Genomic DNA, 22,193 nt, shown 5'->3' with positions numbered 1-22,193 from the left:
TGTGGTCTTTGTGAACACTACGCCAATCATCCTGAATTAAGCAACACAAAGAACACCACATGTTACCAGGAGTGGAACACTTTAAATAGTAAAGGCCCCACATGGTACCAGGAGTCTATTTCTATTAGTAAAAAACAGTTAGATTAGGAAAGAATAGCATTAGGAAATTGAAGATGCAATCCAGAAGCTACAGAACTCAGAAAATCTACAACGAAGACTAATCAGAAGATGGAAGATTTCAAGAAGCTTGAGAACACACAGTAAACTATGCCAGAACTGGGCTTTCTTTAAACAGCAGTTTGAAGTTTTCCTTTCTGCTTCCGCCCTTTGAAAGTGCCTCAGACCAAAGAAAAATAACACCTCTTTTAAATTTGGCTGGACTGCAAGCATGAGAACTTTATAATTCATTTGCATTCAGTGCTGATGAGGATAAAAATAAATACAACATAGTGCTACAAAAGTTCGATACACACTGTAAGAAACAGGTGAATGAGACCTCTGAATGTTACATGTTCAGAAAACGGTGGGCAGTTAAGAGGGGAGTCAGTAGATTTTTTCATAACAGATTTAAAGTTGTGCGTGCAGACCTATAACTTTTCATCAGCATCCGATTCTTTGTTGTGTGATCAAGTTGTGTTCGGAATAAATGATGAACGTCTGTGTGAGAAAATGCTAAGACAACCGGTTTTGCCGCTTGAAGATGCGATTAATGTGTGCAAGGCCAGTGAACAGGCATCGAGTGATTAGAACAAAGAACAATACAGCACAGGAACAGGCCCTTGGGCCCTCCAAGCCTGTACTGGTCATGATACCAACCTTTGCCAAAACCCTCAGCACTTTGTAGTGCCGATTCCCTCTATACCCATTTACGGTATATCTCCCCTCTATATTAGACCTACCAAAATGCATTACCTCACATTTGTCTGGATTAAATTCAATTTGCCATTTCTCTGCCCAAATCTCCAACCTATCTGTGTCATCCACGAACTTACTAATCAAGACTATGTAGTTCGTGGCAAAAGAAAAGAGTGCAAAATCGGGAAACGTGGCTGACGCCATTAATACTGTGTCGCAGCAAAGAAAACTGCGTACAACAGCCGGTGGCCATTTTGAGTGTGACGTCATGAGCGTGATGACATGCACACGCGTCATCACAGTAAAAAAAATTGTCCGGCAAAAGGCAAACAGTGTTCCAATTGTTGCAAGTTGAACCACTTTGCAGCACAGTGTCGTTTATCAGCAACTGCTCCAGTAACCAAATTTAACAAGTTCTATAGTGATTTCAGATGGATCCAAAGTGTGAAGACTGAAGAGAAAAAATCCAACATTGTAGCGGATAGTGAGGATTGCTCATCATATTGCTCACTCAATCTCCGTTGTTCCAGTGAGAACAGACCGAGTTTATCTAACCTCTCCTCATAGCTAATGCATCATAGCTAATACCAGGCATCATACTAGTAAACCACTTCTGTACCCTCTCCAAAGCATCCATATCCTTCTGGTGGTGTGGCAATCAGAATTGTACACAATATTCCAAATGAGGCCTAACTAAGGTCTTGTACAGCTGCAACATGACATGCCAATTTTTATATTCAGTGTCTCGACCAATGAAGGCCAGTATGCTGAATGCCTTCTTGACCACCTTATCCACATGCGTTGCCACTTTCAGTCATCAGCGGGCATGCACGCCCAGGATTCTCTGCCTGTCAATACTCACAAGAGTTCTACCATTTACAATGTAATTCCTACATGCATTGGACCTTCCAAAGTACATTACCTCACACTTGTCCGGATTAAACACCATCTGCAATTTCTCCGCCCAAGACCAGTTTATATCCTGCTGTATCCTCTGACAATCCTCTTCACTATCAGCAACTCCAACAATTTTTGTGTCGTCTGCAAACTTACTAATCAGACCAGCTACATTTTCTTCCAAATCATTTATAAACACTACGAACAACAACGGTCCTAGAACTGATCCCAATGGAACGCCAGTAGTCACAGCCTTGCATTCAGTAAAGCAGCCTTCCACTGCTACCCTCTGTCTTCTGTGCCCAAGCCAGTTCTGTCTCCAATTTGCCAGCTCGCCTCTGATCCCATGTGACTTCGACCTCCCCTTCACAAAAGCATGCTGTCCATTACTAATAAGATCATTTGTTTCCAAATGTGAGTAAATTCAGATTCTAAGAATATTTTCCAATAATTTCCCTACCAAAGACGCAAGGCTCACTGGCCTATATATTTCCTGGATTATCCCTGCTGCCCTTCTTAAACAATGGAACAACATTGGCTACTCTCCAGTCCTCTGGAACTTCACTTGTAGCCAATGAGGATACAAAAATTACTGTCAAGGCCCCAGCAATTTCCTCCCTTGCCTCCCTCAGTATTCTGGGGTAGATCCCACCAGGCCTTGGGGACTTATCTACTTTAATGCTTTTTAAGATGCCCAACACCTCTTTATTAATATCAACATGACTCAGAATATCTACACACTCTACCCTATACTCCTCATTCCCCAAGTCCTTCTCTTTGGTGAATACTGAGGAAAAGTATTCATTTCGTATCTCTCCCATTTCCTCTGGTTCTATACATAGATTCCCTCCAATATCCTTGAATGGATCAACCCTTTCTCTGGCTACCCTCTGCTTTTTACACATGTATAAAACACCTAATGATTTTCCTTAATCCTGTTGCCAACAATTACCCCTTTTAGCCTTCCTAACTCCTTCCTTTAGTTCCTTCCTACTTGCTTTATATTCTTCAAGGGCTTCATCTGTCCTAAGCCTTTTAGACCTTGCAAATGCTTCCTTTTTCTTTTTGACAAGGTTCAGAATATCCCTCATTAACCAGGGTTCCCTATACTTGCCACCCTTATCTTTCATCCTCACAGGTACATGCCGGTCCTGAATTCTAATCAACTGACATTTGAAAGCCTCCCACATGCCGGATGTTGATTTTCCCTCAAACAGCCTTGCCCAGTCAACGCTCTCCAGATCCGGCCGAAAGCTGTTGTAATTAGCCTTCCCCCAGTCTTCACCTGAGGATCACTCTTGTCCTTTTCCATAAGCAACTTAAAACTTACAGAATTATGATCACTGTTCCCGAAATGATCTCCTACTGAAACTTCGATCACCTGGCCGGGCTCATTTCCCAGCACCAGGTCTAATAGCCGAGTTGGGCTATTTACATATTGTTTCAAGAAACCCCCCTGGACGCTCCTTACAAATTCCGCTCCATCCATGCCTCTAGCAGTAAGTGTGTCCCAGTTAATATAGGGAAAGTTAAAATCACCCACCACAACAACCCTGTTGTTTCTGCATCTTTCCAAGATCTGTCTGCATACCTGATCCTCTATCTCCCGCTGGCTGTTAGGTCTGTAGTAAACCCCCAACATTGTGACAGTACCCTTCCTATTCCTGAGCTCTACCCATATTGCCTCATTGCCTGAACCCTCCAAGGTGTCCTCCCTCAGCACAGCTGTGATATTCTCCTTAACCAATAATGCAACTCCCCCATCCATTTTTCATCCCCCTCTATCCTGCCTGAAGCATCTAAATCCTGGAATGTTTAGTTGCCAATCCCGTCCCTCTTTCAACCAAGTTTCTATAATAGCAACATCATCATAATTCCACGTACAAATCCAAGCTCTAAGCTCATCTGTTTTACCTGAAATACTCCTTGCATTGAAACTAATGCTCTTCAGCCACCAGCCCCACTGCATTGACCAACCACTCCTTGCCTGCTCTTCCTCTTAATCTTAATCTACAGGTCATAGTGTAGCTCTCCCTCAGTTGTATATCCTGCTGACCTACTGCTCTAGTTGCCACCCCCAACCATCCGGACTTACTAATCAGTCCAATCTGTTTCTCTGCCTTCCACTTTTCTCACTAGCTTTTGTTACTATCCCCTCTTTACTAACCTCTGACATCTTGTGTTGGTTCCCAACCTCCTGCCATATTAGTTTAAACCCTCCCCAACAGCACTAGCAAACAACCCCCCTAGGACATTGGTTCCAGTCCTGCCCTGTTTATAATGGTTCCACCTCTCCCAGAACCGGTTCCAATGCCCCAAAAATCTGAATCTCTTCCCTCCTGCACCATCTCTCAAGCCACGCTGTCTATCCTGTCATTCCTACTCTGACTAGCACTTGGCCCTAGTAGTACATTGAACAAAGAACAAAGAAAAGTACAGCACAGGAACAAGCCCTTCGCCCCACCAAGCCTGCGCCGACCATGCTGCCCATCTAAACTAAAATCTTCTACACTTCCTGGGTCCGTATCCCTCTATCCCATCCTATTCATATATTTGTCAAGATGCCCCTTCAACGTCACTATCGTCCCTGCTTCCACCACCTCCTCCGGCAACGAGTTCCTGGCACCCACTACCCTCCGTGCAAAATACTTACCTCATACATCTCCTCTAAACCTTGCCCCTCGCACCTTAAACCTGTGCCCCTATCCTGAGATTTGAGGACCTATTTTTTAGTTTATCTCCTAACTCCCTAAATTCAGCATGAAGGACCTCATCCCATTTTGTACTGATATCATTGGTGCCTATATGCACCACGACAGCGGGCAGTTCACCCTAAAAGAAGGATGGCCTTTCAAGATATAAGAAATTATCAGTAGATGGTTTTCTGCTCAAGGGAGATAAGATTGTGATTCCAGCCAGTTCATTTTTTGGGAGTCTGCAGCAGATTCACAAGGATGATCAAGGCATAGAAAAGTGTCGGAGAGCCAGACAGTTGGTGTATTGGCCGGGAATAAATAGAGAGATCGATCAGTATGTTCAAGCATGCACAATCTGATGCATCAGCCAGCACAGAGCAAAGAAAGCATGAAAGAGATGGAAATTGTTACCAGTCCATGGAGCAAAGTGGGCATGGATTTATTCTATTTCCAGGGTTATGACAATCTAGTGGTCATGGGGCAGCACGGCAACACAAGTGGATAGCACTGTTGCTTCACAGCACCAGGTTCCAAGGTTCGATTCCCGGCTTGGGTCTCTGTCTGTGCGGAGTCTGCACGTTCTCCCCGTGTCTGCGTGGGTTTACTCCGGGTGCTCCGGTTTCCTCCCACAGCTCAAAGACATGCAGGTTAGGTGGATTGGCCATGCTAAATTGCCCGTAGTGTCCAAAACGGTTAGGAAGGTTTATTGGGTTACGGGGATAGGGTGGAAGTGAGCGCTTAAGTGGATCGGTGCAGACTTGATGGGCCGAATGGCCTCCTTCTGCACTGTATGTTCTATATATTATTACTCCAAATTTCCAGAGATGATGATGCTGAAAGGTTTGACTGCCAGATCGGTGGTAAAGGCAACAAAATCAATTTTTGCACGCCACGGGATACCTCTCAACGTAGTCTCTGACAATGGTCTGTGTTTCTTGAGTTGGGGGTGGACACAGTTTGTAGAGCAATACAATTTCCATCATATTACGTCTAGCCCATGTTATCCTCAACCAAATGGAAAAGCAGAGAAAGGAGTAGGGATAACAAAGAAGTTATTCCACAAAGCAATTGATGATGGTCAAGATATATCATTGCCGTTGTTAGTGCACAGAACGATACCACTGTCAACTGGATTATCACCTGCTCAGATGCTAATGGGTAGACGACTTCGCACCACATTACCTGAGATCACCATTCCAGATATGGATAATAGAGAGATACAGGAACGTATCACAGCAACAAAAAAAAAGCAAACAAAAGAACTATAATAAACGAACCAAACCTCTGTCTGAACTTCGAGAAGGTGACTTTGTACGAATTCAGAATCTAGAAGGAGGATGGCAACACGCTGCAAAAGATCTGAAACAAGTAGCATCAAGGTCAGACTTAGTCAAAACAGGGATCGCTGTCTAGGAGAAACAGACGAGCATTGCCACATATCAAACATAAAGCTCAACCTCAACTTCAACATGTTACAGCACCTGATAACGTATTCAAGGAAATTGCCTTCCCAAATCCTTACTTATCACAGACACAGCAAGAAGATGTGGCAGAGCAATCGAATACCTTGAACATTCTGTAACGAAGATCTACAAGAAGTAGACCGCCTGAGAGACTTAATTTGGAATGACTGTATAATGAAACATTTGCTCATCTAAGAGATGTAACAGTTATTTACGAATGAATGTACAGGATTATAGCGAGTTTATCATTTTTAACCAGCCGCTTCCAGAAAGCAATTATATATATATCCAAAGCCACAGTGATTTTTACTGGAACAGATATTTAAAATGAAAATAGAGAATGACAGGAAAAAAACACTGTTTTCTCCTTCTGAATCCACAACAGTCAAATCTAAAAATGAAACTAAAACAAACTTCAGAGCCATAGCTCAGCCCCACCCACAAAATGACATCACTGAAACCATATGATCAGACAAAATCCTGATTAAAGGGACACTCCCATGACAATAAATACTAGCTAATATGTAGTTACAGAGATACATAGAAGATAGGAGCAGGCGGAGGCCTTTTGGCCCTTCGAGCCTGCTCCGCCATTCATCACGATCATGGCTGACCATTCAACTCAATAGCCAAATCCTGCTTTCTCCCCACAGCCTTTGATCCCATTGTCCCCAAGTGCTATATCCAGCCGTCTCTTGGATATGTTCAAAGTTTTAGCATCAACTACTTCCTGTGGTAATAAATTCCACAGGCTCACCACTCTGTGTGAAGAAATGTCTCCTTATCTCTGTCCAAAATGGTTTACCTTGAATCGTCAGGCTGTGACCCCTGGTTCTGGACACACACATTATTGGTAACATCTTCCCTGCATCTACCCTGTCTAGTCCCGTTAAAATTATATAAGTCTCTAAGAGATCCCTCCACATTCTTCTGAACTCCAGCAAGAACAATCCCAACCTAGGCAATCTCTCCTCATATGACAGTCCCGCCATCCCTGGAATCAGTCCGGTAAACCTTCGCTGCACTCCCTCGAGAGCAAGAACATCCTTCTTCAGAGAAGGAGACCAAAACTGCACACAATACTCCCGGTGTGGCCTCACCAAGGCCCTGTATAATTGCAGCAACACATCCCGGATTCTATACTCGAAACCTCTCGCAATGAAGACCAACATACCTTCTTTACCACCTGCTGCACCTGCATGCTTACCTTCAGTGAATGGTGCACAAGGACACCCAGGTCCCTCTGCACACTCCCCTCTCCCAATTTACAACCATTCAGGTAGTAATCTGCCTTCCTGTTTTTGCTTCCAAAGTGAATAACCTCACACTTATCCAAATTATATTGCATCTGCCATTGATTTGCCCACCCGCCCAACCTGTCCAGATCTTGCTGTAGGATCCCTGCATCCATCACAATTCACCCTCCCACCTAACTTGGTATCAATTGCAAACTTTGAGATGTTATATTTTGTTCCCTCATCCAAATCATTAATATATATTGTGAATAGCTGGGGTCCCAGCACCGATGCCTGTGGTACCCCGCTAGTTACTGCCTGCCAGTTTGAAAATGATCCTTCAATCCCTTCTCTTTGTTTTCTCTCTGCCAACCAATTTTCTATCCACCTCAATACATTTCCCCCAATCCCATGCGCTTTAATTTTGCACAGTAATCTCTTAGGCGTGACTTTTTCAAATGCCTTCTGGAAGTCCAAATAAACCGCATCGACTGGCTCCCCCTTGTCAACTTTACTGGTTACATCTTCAAAGAATTCCAACAGATTTGTCAGAGGCACACATGAAATGTAATGGTTAAAGAATATAGAACATAGAACATAGAACAGTACAGCACAGAACAGGCCCTTCGGCCCTCGATGTTGTGCCGAGCAATGATCACCCTACTCAAACCCACGTATCCACCCTATACCCGTAACCCAACAACCCCCCCCCCCCAACCTTTACTTTTAAGGACACTATGGGCAATTTAGCATGGCCAATCCACCTAACCCGCACATCTTTGGACTGTGGGAGGAAGCCGGAGCACCCGGGGGAAACCCATGCACACACGGGGAGGACGTGCAGACTCCGCACAGACAGTGACCCAGCCGGGAACCGAACCTGGGACCCTGGAGCTGTGAAGCATTTATGCTAACCACTATGCTACTGTGCTGCCCAATATATCACAACCAATGTTATAATAATTTTCTTTTATAAAGTAAGGGTGATGTGGTATTATCATAACTGTCAGGACTGCAAGGGTTAATGAAGTGTCGAGAATAGCCACTAGAGGGAACTACAGTTACAACTATATAAGGCAGTGATGCTGATCCTCGTGGGAGAGGATGTTGCAGGAGTTAGCTAGAATCAGAATTACAGATAGTGTAAGTCAGTGCAGATCACAGTTTAAACTAGTAGTGAGATTATCTGCAGATGAGTGTAGTTTAGATATTATTAATCAACTGTGTATTCTTTTACTTTTTAATAAACATTTTATTGAGGTATTTTTGGCATAGTAACAACAAAATAACCAATATACATGAAACCATAAACATAGTGCAAAATCCGTTTATCTTTCGTACAGATCCCACCCTTATTACCCCCATTACTCTAACCTAAACTACTATGCCCTGCACCCCGCACCCCCCCCCCCCCCCCCCCACTTCCTCCCCGGACCAGTCCCCTCCAGCCCCTTGAGGCTCTCCGAGCAATTGCCAACAGCTCTATAGCCAGTGCAAACAACAGTGGGGAGAGGGGGCATCCCTGTCTCATCCCCCGGTGCAGTCTAAAATAGTCCGAAGTTGTCCTATTCATCCGTACCCTTGCCACAGGAGCCTGATACCTGACCCAGTCAATAAAGCCCCACCCGAATCCGAACTGTCCCAGGACCTAGAACATAGAACATAGAACAGTACAGCACAGAACAGGCCCTTCGGCCCTCGATGTTGTGCCGAGCCATGATCACCCTACTCAAACCCACGTATCCACCCTATACCCGTAACCCAACAACCCCCCCTTAACCTTACTTTTATTTGGACACTACGGGCAATTTAGCATGGCCAATCCACCTAACCCGCACATCTTTGGACTGTGGGAGGAAACCGGAGCACCCGGAGGAAACCCACGCACACAGGGGGAGGACGTGCAGACTCCACACAGACAGTGACCCACAGATAATCCCATTCTACCCGATCAAAAGCCTTTTCTGCATCCATTGCGATCACTACCTCCACCTCCCTACCTTCCGGGGGCATCATGATCACATTTTCAACTGTGTATTCTTTAGGAGTATGTTGAATCCAAGTTAGTAGTATTAGTAAATTCATAGCGTTGTTTCAGTTAAAGCTATTTTGTAGTCTTTGTGAACACTACGCCAAGGTTCCTGAAATAAGCAACACAAAGAACACCACAGAACTGATGTCTATAATAGACAAAACAAATCTTACTGTTCAACTCAAATAGCCCTTGAGAATGTTAAACTTTAAACAATTATTTTAACGTTAAATAAATATCTTTGAGGACATTTTAATTTTCTAGAGTCTACAAAATATGTAAAAAAAAATATTTTATTCCGCAGTGAATTTTGCCATCAGGGTTCAGGAGTTTGTTTTTATTTTTACTTGTCCCTAATTACCCTTGAACTGGGGAAAGTTAAGAGTAAACCAATTGCTGTGGGTCTGGAGTCACATATCGGCCAGGTTATGGTGACAGATTTCCTTACCTAAAAAAGATTAGTGACAATCAAGGATAGTTGATTCTGGTTACGAATGGGTTTAATCATGAAGATAAAGTAGAGATTTGATAGGACCAGAAACTAACATATATGGATAAATATAAGATAGATGGGTAAGCAGAAATTAGGTTAGAGTTAGGATCTGGGCAGCCAAGCTTTGGATGAGCTGAAGTTCGGAGAGGATTGGTTAATGAGAGATCAATGGGAGATCAATGCCAAAAGCATGATAATAGTCATTTGCAGACGGTAAACTCACATGATGTGAGTGTGGGAGTGGCTGCACTTCCGCAAGTTCTGGCTCGATTAGTGTTTAAATCCTGTGTGCAACCACTCACTCCATGCTGCTACCTGAAAGGCCGATCCTGTTTGTCGTCTTCGTTACCTTCTCCACCTGCTTTGCCACCTACAGTATTAGATCTTCCAAAATGCATTATCTCACAGTTGTCCGGATTAAACTCCATCTGCCATCTCTTCGCCCAAGTCTCCAACTGATCTATATCCTTCTGTATCCTCTGACACAGGTTCCAGGTCAAAAAAGAAACACAGAACAAAGGATTTTGGCAGGATCCTTACGATGCAAAGTAGTTGCACCCACTCCATGATAAGATAAAGGCAATAAAAAGCATTCCAGAACCAAGGAATACATTGTAATTGAAGTATTTTCTAAGGATGATCAGTTATTATGTGCTGAGGCCCATATGGTAGCGTTGAGGCCCGTACCCACATGTCCATACCTGCGTGCCAAGGCCCATAGACACGTGTGAAAATCAGTACGTGCATGCCAAGGTCTGTCCACCTGTTCAGAGGCCTGTACGTGTGTGCCGAGGCCCGTTTGCACATGTAGTAATCTGAATAGAAAACATTTGCAATCTTACTGCACATTGTCCACAGACGGAATGAAGCATCTTGAGAAATTAAAGCATTCACCATAAGTTCAGAAATAAAATATATTTAACTATAGAAGGGAAATGAGAGCATTGTTTTGGAGTAGTACTTTATTACCTCTAGGAAAAAGCCGGTTTGATTGGCACTGTAGCCACCATATTAAATATTGGATGGTTAGCTCAGTGGGCTAGACAGCTGGTATGTAATACAGAACAAGGCTAGCAGCGCGGGTTCAATTCCCGTACCAGCTAAAAATTCTGAATTCTCCCTCTGTGTATCTGAACAGGTGCTGGAATGTGGCGACTAGGGGCTTTTCACAGTAACTTCTTTGCAGTGTTAATGTGAGTCTACTAGTGACAATAAAAGATTATAAAATGCCTCCAGCCCAAACAATCCAATGTCTCCATTCAACTGACATTATATGCAAGATTTGCAATGGGTTATGCAAATTGACACTTGGGCCAATGTCACACAGGAGATGACATCAATCTAGATTGTAAACTGGCCGGTTCAGCTCAGTTGGCTGGACAGCTGGTTTGTGATGCAGAGTGATGCCAACAGAGCGGGTTCAATTCCCGTACCGGCTGAGGTATTCATGAAGGCCCCGCCTTCTCACTTTGCCTCTTGCCTGAAGTATACTGATCCTCAGGTTAGGCCACCACCAAGCAGCCGATGGTCATCTGGGACTATGGCGACTTTACCTTATCCAAGACTGTAAACTTGTCTTTTTTTAAATTGGTTCAGTAAGAAGTCTTACAATACCAGGTTAAAGTCCAACAGGTTTGTTTCAAACACGAGCTTTCGGAGCACTGCTCCTTCCTCACCTGAAACAAACCTGTTGGACTTTAACCTGGTGTTGTAAGACTTCTTACTGTGCTCACCCCAGTCCAACGCCGGATTCTCCACATCATTAAAATTAGTTAAACACTCCTCCATTGACGCGATGGGAGAATTTCTCATTCCAGTGTCTGTTTATTAAAGAAACATAAGGTGCTGACAAGCCTTTGATATTGTAAATACCCATCCTTTGAGGAAAAGATGATGCTTTGTAAATAGATTTGTAAGTAAAGCAAAAGAACATTCCTGAGTGTTGACTCCAGGGCAGGATTCGTGGACTTCCATGACAGCAAAATGGGCGCCGCTTGGGACCGATTCAGCGCCTATGGAGGGGCTAGCATTGGGGCCACGTGGAACACAATCAAATCCAATGTGAATAGATACGGGAGTTGCCAGGTCCGTGATTGACACTCAAGAGGCTGACAAGCTGCAGCCGCATTCACATTCACTCCCCACACACTCATCCCAGCCAACAAGGTGGCATTGGTTGCACTGCAGCGTGCCCATCCCGCTGATGGGTCGGCTGGGGCCAAAGAGAACAGAGGTGGTGGTCTGGTGGGGCACCCATATAACCTGTGGCCCTAAGTTCACAGTGGGCAGTCAGCAGCATGCACAGCTGCATGGCTGTCTTTCAAGCTGCGGCAATGACGTACTGTGCCCGTCCGCCCCGACCACACAGCCCACCTCCTGGCTGTCAGCAAACTATGGTGATGTTGGACACTTTCTGTACCCCCTCTCTCTTCCTCAGCAGACAGGTGCCTGTTTCACAATTTTTAAAAGCACAAGTGAATCTCGCCGTCGGGAATTTGCCGTGGGGATGGCGGAGAATTGCGGATAGAGATAGAGATAGATAGAGAAATACAGCACAGAACAGGCCCTTCGGCCCACGATGTTGTGCGAACTTTTAGCCTAGGTTAATCATAGAATTTTGGACACTAAGGGCAATTTATCATGGCCAATCCACCCAACCTGCACATCTTTGGACTGTGGCAGGAAACCGGAGTACCCGGAGGAAACCCCGCACACACGGGGAGGATGTGCAGACTCCACACAGACAGTGACCCAAGTCGAAATCGAACCTGGGACCCTGGAGCTGTGAAGCAATTGTGCTATCCACAATGCTACCGTGCTGTCCTTAAGAAGAAATTAATCTACACTCCATCATTCTACCCTAATCCGTGTACCTATCCAATAGCCGCTTGAAGGTCCCTAACGTTTCCGACTCAACTACTTCTACAGGCAATGCATTCCATGCCCCCATTACTCTCTGGGTAAAGAACCTACCTCTGACATCCCCCCTATATCTTCCACCATTTACCTTAAATTTATGTCCCCTTGTAATGGTTTGTTCCACCTGGGGAAAAAGTCTCTGACTGTCTACTCTATCTATTCCCCTAATCATCTTATAAACCTCTATCAAGTCACCCCTCATCCTTCTCTGTTCTAATGAGAAAAGGCCTAGCACCCTCAACCTTTCCTCATAAGACCTACTCTCCATTCCAGGCAACATCCTGGTAAATCTCCTTTGCATCTTTTCCAAAGCTTCCACATCCTTCCTAAAATGAGGTGACCAGAACTGCACACAGTACTCCACAGGGCAGCACAGTAGCATAGTGGTTAGCACAAATTCTTCACAGTTCCAGGGTCCCAGGTTCAAATCCCGGCTTGGGTCACTGTCTGTGTGGAGTCTGCACGTTCTCCCCGTGTGTGCGTGGGTTTCCTCCGGGTTCTCCGGTTTCCTCCCACAGTCCAAAGATGTGCGGGTTAGGTGGATTGGCCATGCTAAATTACCCTTAGGGTCCAAATTGCCCTTAGTGTTGGGTGGGGTTACTGGGTTATGGGGACAGGGTGAAGGTATGGGCTTGGGTAGGGTGCTCTTTCCAAGAGCCGGTACAGACTCGATGGGCTGAATGGCCTCCTTCTGCACTGTAAATTCTATGAAATCTATGAAATATGGCCTGACCAAGGTTTTGTACAGCTGCATCATCACCTCACGGTTCTTAAATTCAATCCTTCTGCTAATGAACGCTAACGCACCATAGGCCTTCTTCACAGCTCTATCCACTTGAGTGGCAACTTTCAAAGATCTATGAACATAGACCCCAAGATCTCTCTGCTCCTCTACATTGCCAAGAACCCTACTGTTAACCCTGTATTCCGCATTCATATTTGTCCTTCCAAAATGGACAACCTCACACTTGTCAGGGTTAAACTCCATCTGCCACTTCATCTCCATCTCCATCTCAGCCCAGCTCTGCATCCTATCTATGTCTCTTTGAAGCCGGCAACAGCCCTCCTCACTATCCACAACTCCACCAATCTTCGTATCATCTGCAAATTTACTGACCCACCCTTCAACTCCCTCATCCAAGTCGTTAATGAAAATCACAAACAGCAGAGGACCCAGAACTGATCCCTGTGGTACGCCACTGATAACTGGGCTCCAGGCTGAATATTTGCCATCCACCACCACTCTCTGTCTTCTATCGGTTAGCCAGTTCGTTATCCAACTGGCCATATTTCCACTATCCCATGCCTCCTTACTTTCTGCATAAGCCTTCCATGGGGAACCTTATCAAATGCCTTACTAAAATCCATGTACACTACATCCACTGCTTTACCTTCATCCACATGCTTAGTCACCTCCTCAAAGAAGTCAATAAGACTTGTAAGGCAAGACCTACCCCTCACAAATCCGTGCTGACTATCCCTAATCAAGCAGTGTCTTTCCAAATGCTCAGAAATCCTATCCCTCAGTACCCTTTCCATTACTTTGCCTACCACCGAAGTAAGACTAACTGGCCTGTAATTCCCAGGCTTGTCCCTATTCCATTTTTTGAACAGGGGCACGACATTCGCCACTCTCCAATCTTCCGGTACCACCCCTGTTGACAGCGAGGACGAAAAGATCATTGCCAACGGCTCTGCAATTTAATTTCCTGCTTCCCATAGAATCCTTGGATATATCCCGTCAGGCTCGGGGGACTTGTCTATCCTCAAGTTTTTCAAAATGCCCAACACATCTTCCTTCCTAACAAGTATCTCCTCGAGCTTACCAGTCTGTTTCACACTGTCCTCTCCAACAATATGGCCCCTCTCGTTTGTAAATACTGAAGAAAAATACTTGTTCAAGACCTCTCCTATCTCTTCAGACTCAATACACAATCTCCCGCTACTGTCCTTGATCGGACCTACCCTCGCTCTAGTCATTCTCACATATGTGTAAAAGTCGGTGCTATGTCTTTTCGTCCGACGTCATTTCGTCCAACGACACTTCGTCCACGTCTTTTGGTCCAACGTCTTTTTGTCCGCCCGTCTTTTGGTCCAACGTCACTTCGTCCAATTATCCAATTACAAATTAACTCCGTATAAAACCATTCAATTGATAAAATGCAAGTACAATACAGCAAGTGAATTTAGTTGCTAAAATGCAAGTAATTGATAAAATGCAAGTAAAATGCAAGTTGAAAAATGCAGTTTAAAAATCTAAAAATGCAGTTAAAAAATCTAAAAGTTTACTAATAATTTTTTTTGTCTAAGACTTTTTGTAACTTGACTTTTTGTAACTTGCAGCACTCCACTCCACTCCCCACATTAACTTTTTATGCAATAAAGGATTTTTATTACCGGTCTCTTTCCTTTAACGAGCCTCGTTAAAGGATAGTTATTATCGTTCTCTTTCCTTTAACGAGCCTCGTTAAAGGATAGATATTATCGTTCTCTTTCTTAATTCGCCCATCCCGAAATGGCAAAGTTCATTGTGTCAACGAAGAGTAAAAGGAAAGTAGCTGATGGAAATAACTATATCTACGATTTTCATTCGAGCAGTCCAAACCTAGGAAAAGAATACTGGAGATGTGAGAAAAGAAGGCTATGTTCAGTGCGGATTCACACGGTAACGGAAAACAATGAGCCGAAAATTATTTATTTCTCTAATGAGCACCTTCATCCAGCTGATGTGGCTTCGTTAAATGCTAGAAAAGCAGTTGCAGAAATAAAGCATGAAGCAGTGGAAAACATAGCAGCAAGTTCGCGTAGCATACTAGCGGCCAAGTTTACGCAGCTATCAACTCCCTAGGTTGCCCGTCGTCTCAAGAACTATTCAAAGGTGCCGACAAAAAAATTCTGGATTCCCCGCTAATCCAGCGGCTAGACACGGTTTTGAAATACCTGACAAATATTGTAGACTTGACAATGGCGAACAGTTTCTGAGATACGATTCGGGCGCCGAGGATCAACAGCGCTTACTAGTATTCGCATCAGAAAGTGCTCTTCAGGATTTAGCATCATATCGTCATTTGGCATGCGATGGGACTGTCTTAAAATTCGATGTTTTTCAGCATTAACTTTCCTCCCCGTTGAAGATGTCGAAGAGGCTTATGAAGATTTGATAGACGATGAAGAAATACCTGCTGAATTCATCGTTTACTTCGACTTGACTTACATAGGCATTGTGAGAGGACGTGGTGCCAGACGAAGGAGAGAACCACCTACATTCCCGACAGCTGTATGGAATGTTAATCAGCGTGTTCTACAAGATCTACCGAGAACAAATAATGCTGCTGAGGGGTTTCATTCTGCCATAAAGCGTTCGGCGGGTGGAGCTCATTTGAATATCTGGAGGTTAATCAAAACTCTGAAGGAAGAGGAAGGGTTCATAATAGGCAAAAAGGCTCAAATTCTTCGGGGAGATCAGTCGACTTCATGTACGCGATATAAGAAAATAACTGAACGCCTCAAAAGATTGGTCGTTGAATATGATTCTACAACAAAAATTGATTTCTTGAGGAATGTTGCTTACAATTTACATCAATTTTAAGTAATTTCGGGAATTTGAAGTAATTAGTAAACTTTTAGATTTTTTAACTGCATTTTTAGATTTTTTAACTGCATTTTTAGATTTTTAAACTGCATTTTTCAACTTGCATTTTACTTGCATTTTATCAATTACTTGCATTTTAGCAACTAAATTCACTTGCTGTATTGTACTTACATTTTATCAATTGAATGGTTTTATACGGAGTTAATTTGTAATTGGATAATTGGACGAAGTGACGTTGGACCAAAAGACGGGCGGACAAAAAGACGTTGGACCAAAAGACGTGGACGAAGTGTCGTTGGACGAAGTGACGTCGGACGAAAAGACGCGACACGGTAAAAGTCCTTGGGGTTTTCCTTGATCCTACCCGCCAAAGATTTTTCATGCCCTCTCTTAGCTCTCCTAATCCCTTTCTTCAGTTCCCTCCTGGCTATCTTGTATCCCTCCAGCGCCCTGTCGGATCTTTGTTTCCTCAGCCTTACATAAGTCTCCTTCTTCCTCTTAACAAGACATTCAACCTCTCTTGTCAACCATGGTTCCCTCACTCGACCATCTCTTCCCTGCCTGACAGGGACATATATATCAAAAACACGCAGTACCTGTTCCTTGAACAAGTTCCACATTTCACTTGTGTCCTTCCCTGACAGCCTATGTTTCCAACTTATGCACTTCAATTCTTGTCTGACAGCATTGTATTTACCCTTCCCCCAATTGTAAACCTTGCCCTGTTGCACACCCTATCCCTCTCCATTACGAAATTGAAAGTCACAGAATTGTGGTCACTATCTCCAAAATGCTCCCCCACTAACAAATCTATCACCTGTCCTGGTTCATTACCAAGTACCAAATCCAATATGGCCTCCCCTCTGGTCGGACAACCTACATACTGTGTTAGAAAAGCTTCCTGGACACACTGCACAAACACTACCTCATCCAAACTATTTGATCTGAAGAGTTTCCACTCAATGTTTGGGAAGTTGAAGTCACCCATGACTACTACCCTGTGACTTCTGCACCTTTCCAAAATCTGTTTCCCAATCTGTTCCTTCACATCTCTGCTGCTATTGGGGGGCCTATAGAAAACTCCCAACAAGGTGACTGCTCGTTTCCTATTCCTGACTTCAACCCATATTACCTCAGTAGGCAGATCCCCCTCGAACTGCCTTTCTGCAGCTGTTATAATTAATCTCTAATTAACATTCCCACCCCCCCCCCCCCCCACCTCTTTTACCATCCTCCCGAATCTTGTTGAAACATCTATAACCAGGGACCTCCAACAACCATTTCTGCCCCTCTTCTATCCAAGTTTCCGTGATGGCCACCACACCGTAGTCCCAAGTACCGATCCATGCCTTAAGTTCACCCACCTTATTCCTGATGCTTCTTGCATTGAAGTATACACACTTCAACCCATCTCCTTGCCTGCAAGTACTCTCCTTTGTCAGTGTTGCCTTCCCCACTGCATCACTACGTGCTTTGGCGTCCTGAATATCGGCTTCCTTAGTTGCTGGACTACAAATCCGGTTCCCATTCCCCTTCCAAATTTGTTTAAACCCTCCCGAAGAGTACTAGAAAACCTCCCGCCCAGGATATTGGTGCCCCTCTGGTTCAGATGCAACCTGTCCTGCTTGTACAGGTCCCACCTTCCCCAGAATGCCCCGGAGAATATCGGGTCAGGCACGCTAATGATATGTCAATGGCGTTTACTGTACGTGTGTTTCTGAATGCACTGACGCCGCTGTCTAGGCACTGGAGAATTGCGATTGGGCATGAAACTGCCACCCGCCATGATTTTGGAGTCAAAACCGATTCTCCGCCCAATCGCATTTCCCGATTCCGGTCTCAGCCGACAGAGAGTCCCGCCCACGATATTTAAATGTATTAGATGAAAGTACCCAGTAATTTGGGTAGCAGAGAATAATTTGGCAGCAGGGTAGCATGGTGGTTAGCATAAATGCTTCACAGCTCCAGGGTCTCAGGTTCGATTCCCGGCTGGGTCACTGTCTGTGTGGAGTCTGCACGTCCTCCCCCTGTGTGCGTGGGTTTCCTCCGGGTGCTCCGGTTTCCTCCCACAGTCCAAAGATGTGCGCATTAGGTGGATTGGCCATGCTAAATTGCCCGTAGTGTCCTAATAAAAGTAAGGTTAAGGGGGGGTTGTTGGGTTACGGGTATAGGGTGGATACGTGGGTTTGAGTAGGGTGATCATGGCTCGGCACAACATTGAGGGCCGAAGGGCCTGTTCTGTGCTGTACTGTTCTATGTTCTATGTTCTAATTATTACCTACATAGAGAGATGAGGGAAACATCTCATGATCCTTGAGGGCTAAGCTGGTAAATAATGTTATCAAAGGTGTCTAATACCAGCTGCCTGTACAATGCTGAGCCCCCAATTCAGAGGTAATCAAAGGTAAGTTTGCAGTTTTGGGCTGCACATCGACCTGAGATACTGGGACAGGTTGGAAGTAAGCAAGCGTGGAGGAAACAGTCGACATGGAGCTGCTGTGGAAAGTTCTAAGAAGTGCCTTTCACCCAAAGTATGCGAGCCTGAATGCACAGAGTTGGGGGAAGCTGTACAACAATGTCTTGGCTGGCAAACAGCAGTTTAAAAAACAAACACTTTTTTAATGCATCAGATGATTGGTTTACTATTTCCTACAAGTTGATGGTGTTTTCGTAATCCATTGAAAATAAATGTTTCTTCATTCTTTTAAAAAAAGGGAGGATAATGGAGTTTCTTGCCAGAAAACGGAAACATGCAGTAGACTGATGATGGCTTTGAATTGTCCAGATTACTCTCTATCACACCAGCTGCTGTATATGATTATTATTGAACATGTAAGCAAAATTATTTATTGGTTAACAGCTACTGTTTAAAAACTGTTTTTGTCTGTTATTAAGTTGTAACTCTGATATCTGCATTCTTGGGCAATGGTTATGACTATTATTTCCAAAGACCTGCATCAGCATTCTCAAAGCTAATATTTTCACCAGTAATATTTATTTTCCCCAAACATTACATTTGTGTAATGAGATGACCAACTTTGTATTTTTCACTTTGAATATACTTTTCTTGAAACTGTTCGGTAAATAGATGAAGAAATTCACATATTCCAAGAATGAGTATCTGATCCCCTTTTAACAGTTAATAAGCATAAAAACAATCTCTTCCCTGTAACACTGCCACAAAGCAAATGAATTATCCTTCATCCTGCCCAGAATAGAGAACTGTGGAAAATGTGTTACTTCAAATGCAGAGTCCATTGGCTCGACTTAGCAAGTAGACCCACTCGTAAAAGTCTAATGATGACCATGAAACCATTGCTGATTGTCGTAAAACCCCAGCTGCTTCACTAATGTCCTTTTGGGAATGAAATCTGCCACCCTGACCTGGTCTGGCCTGGATGTAACTCCAGACCCATGACAATATGGGTGACTCTTAACGCACTTGGAATATTGCGCACAATTCTGGTCACCACATTACCAGAAGGCTGTGGAGGCTTTGGAGAGGGTGCAGAGGAAGTTTACCAGGATGTTGCCTAGTCTGGAGGGTGTTAGCTATGTGGAGAGGGTGAATAGAGTCGGACTGTTTTCATTGGAAAGATGGAGATCGGGGGTGACCTGTGTCATGAGAGAGTCCCTTTAAGAAATGTTTTTGGCTTATCACATGGCTTCAGTTATGTGGGTGGAGCTAGGCTGTGGTTACAAGATTATGAGGGGCATAGATAGAGTGGATTGGCAGGCACTCATTCCCAGGGTGGAGTGGTCAGTCACCAGGGGTTAAAGGTCGTGCGAGGCAGGCTTTTTACGCAGAGGGTGGTGAGTGCCTGGAATGCGTTGCCAGGGAAGGCTGTGTAAGCAGATACATTAACGGCATTCAAAAGGCTTATTGAAAAATACATGGATAGGATGTATAGAGGGAGACGGTACTTCGCTGAGGGTTTTGGCCAAGGGTGGTATCATGACTTGCACAGCCTTGGAGGGCCGAAGGTCCTGTTCCTGTGCTGCATTGTTCATTGTTCTTTATTCTTTATTAAATGCCCCTCAAAGAGCAATTAGGGATAGGCAATAAATGCTGTCCCAGCCAGCGATGCCCAGATGATATGAGCAAATTTTTTAAAAAGTCAGAACGGTGCAAACCATGACTGGCTTCAGAAGGCATGCACCGGGAACTGCACCTCCGAATAGAGCTCGGAGGCGAGTGTACCTCCGAATAGAGATCAGAGGCATGTGCACTTCTGAATAGAGCTCAGAAGCGAGTGTACCTCTGAATAGAGCTCAGAGGCGAGTGCATCTCTGAATAGAGCTAGGACAAGGAAGCTTGCGCTTTTCAAGGAGACACATCCGGAGTGAGGCACATCCAGAGTGGGAATTGCAACTTGGTAATTTGGTGCAGTGAGGTAATCAGGAAAGGTAAGTGGAAAATCTAATTCTGCTGTTTTTCAGTTAAAAGTGCAGTGTGTAGCTTAGTGTCGATTGGTTGAAGCTGCCCCCACCCTAATTGTTGAGAGGCAGTTGTCTGTCAGTCGCCTGAGGCCTGTTTAGGGGCACAAAGGGCACATTGTATTCTTCTCTTTGAAGTTTAGGTATTTTTTGAGTCATCGATTAGCTGAGTTCTGCATAAAAGACAGACAGAAAGCGCACTCAGTAAGCTTGTGCTTTTCAAGGAGACACATCCGGAGTGAGGCTCATCCAGAGTGGAAATTGCAACTTGGTAATTTGGTGCAGTGAGGTAATTCGGTGCAGAGTGAGAGAAGGTGCTTTTTCGGAGGTGCTTTCGAACCCTGGTAAGTGACTGGTAAGTAGTTTTTCTTTTCATTGTCTAATTTATTTATTTTTATTTTGAAATTGTAGTTGTATAAGTTTACCTAAGGTTTAAGACATGGCAGGAGATCCCAGACCCGTGTCATGCTCCTCGTGTGCGATGTGGGAGCTCAGGGACACGTCCACTGTCCCTGGCTCCTTCACGTGCAAAAAGTGTGTTCAGTTGCAGCTCCTGTTAGACCTCTTGGCGGCTCTGGAGCTGCGGATGGACTCACTTTGGAGCATCCGCGATGCTGAGGAGGTCGTGGATAGCATGTTTAGCGAGTTGGTCACACCGCAGGTGAAGGTTACTGAGGGAGATAGGAAATGGGTGTCCCTGCGGTCATCTCCCTGCAAAACAGATATACCGCTTTGGATACTGTTGGGGGAGATGGCTCACCAGGGGAAGGCAGCAGCAAGGTTCATGGCACCGTGGCTGGCTCTGCTACACAGCAGGGCAGGAATAAAAATGGCAGGGCTATAGTGATAGGGGACTCGATCGTAAGGGAGATAGACAGGCGGTTCTGTGGACGCAATCGAGACTCCAGTTGCCTCCCTGGTGCAAGGGTCAAAGATGTCTCAGAGCGGCTGCAGGACATTCTGGGGGGGGGGGGTGGTGAACAGCCAGCTGTCGTGGTGCACATAGGCACCAACGATAGAACAGTACAGCACAGAACAGGCCCTTCGGCCCTCAATGTTGTGCCGAGCCATGATCACCCTACTCAAACCCACATATCCACACTATACCCATAACCCAACAACCCCCCCCCCCCTTAACCTTACTTTTATTAGGACACTACGGGCAATTTAGCATGGCCAATCCACCTAACCCGCACATCTTTGGACTGTGGGAGGAAACCGGAGCACCCGGAGGAAACCCACGCACACAGGGGGAGGACGTGCAGACTCCACACAGACAGTGACCCAAGCCGGAATCGAACCTGGGACCCTGGAGCTGTGAAGCATTTATGCTAACCACCATGCTACCCTGCTGCCCAAAAGGTAGCATATAGGTAAAAAACGGGATGAGGTCCTACAAGCGGAATTCAGGGAGTCAGGAGTTAAACTAAAAAGTAGGACCTCAAAGGTAGTAATCTCAGGTTTGCTGCCAGTGCCACGAGCTAGTCAGAGTAGGAATGTCAGGATAGATAGGATGAATGCGTGGCTCGAGAGATGGTGCAAGAGGGAGGGATTCAAATTCCTGGGGCATTGGG

General features: G+C 44.8%; 1 protein-coding gene across 1 annotated transcript in view; it reads left to right on the top strand.

Annotated features, from left to right (window-relative positions):
- The window catches only part of c15h16orf89 (chromosome 15 C16orf89 homolog), a 143,179-nt gene that overhangs the window by 38,732 nt on the left and 82,254 nt on the right, over positions 1–22,193 (top strand). The window contains exon 4 of the mRNA XM_038820879.1: positions 18,897–19,014. Within this exon, the coding sequence (XP_038676807.1) occupies positions 18,897–19,014 (118 nt within the window). The remainder of the gene's footprint in view (positions 1–18,896; positions 19,015–22,193) is intronic.

Source organism: Scyliorhinus canicula, chromosome 15 (genome assembly GCF_902713615.1).
Source record: "Scyliorhinus canicula chromosome 15, sScyCan1.1, whole genome shotgun sequence".
Lineage (NCBI taxonomy): Eukaryota > Metazoa > Chordata > Chondrichthyes > Carcharhiniformes > Scyliorhinidae > Scyliorhinus > Scyliorhinus canicula.
Note: the sequence above shows the minus strand (reverse complement) of the source record. Positions and strands in the feature narration are given on the sequence as shown.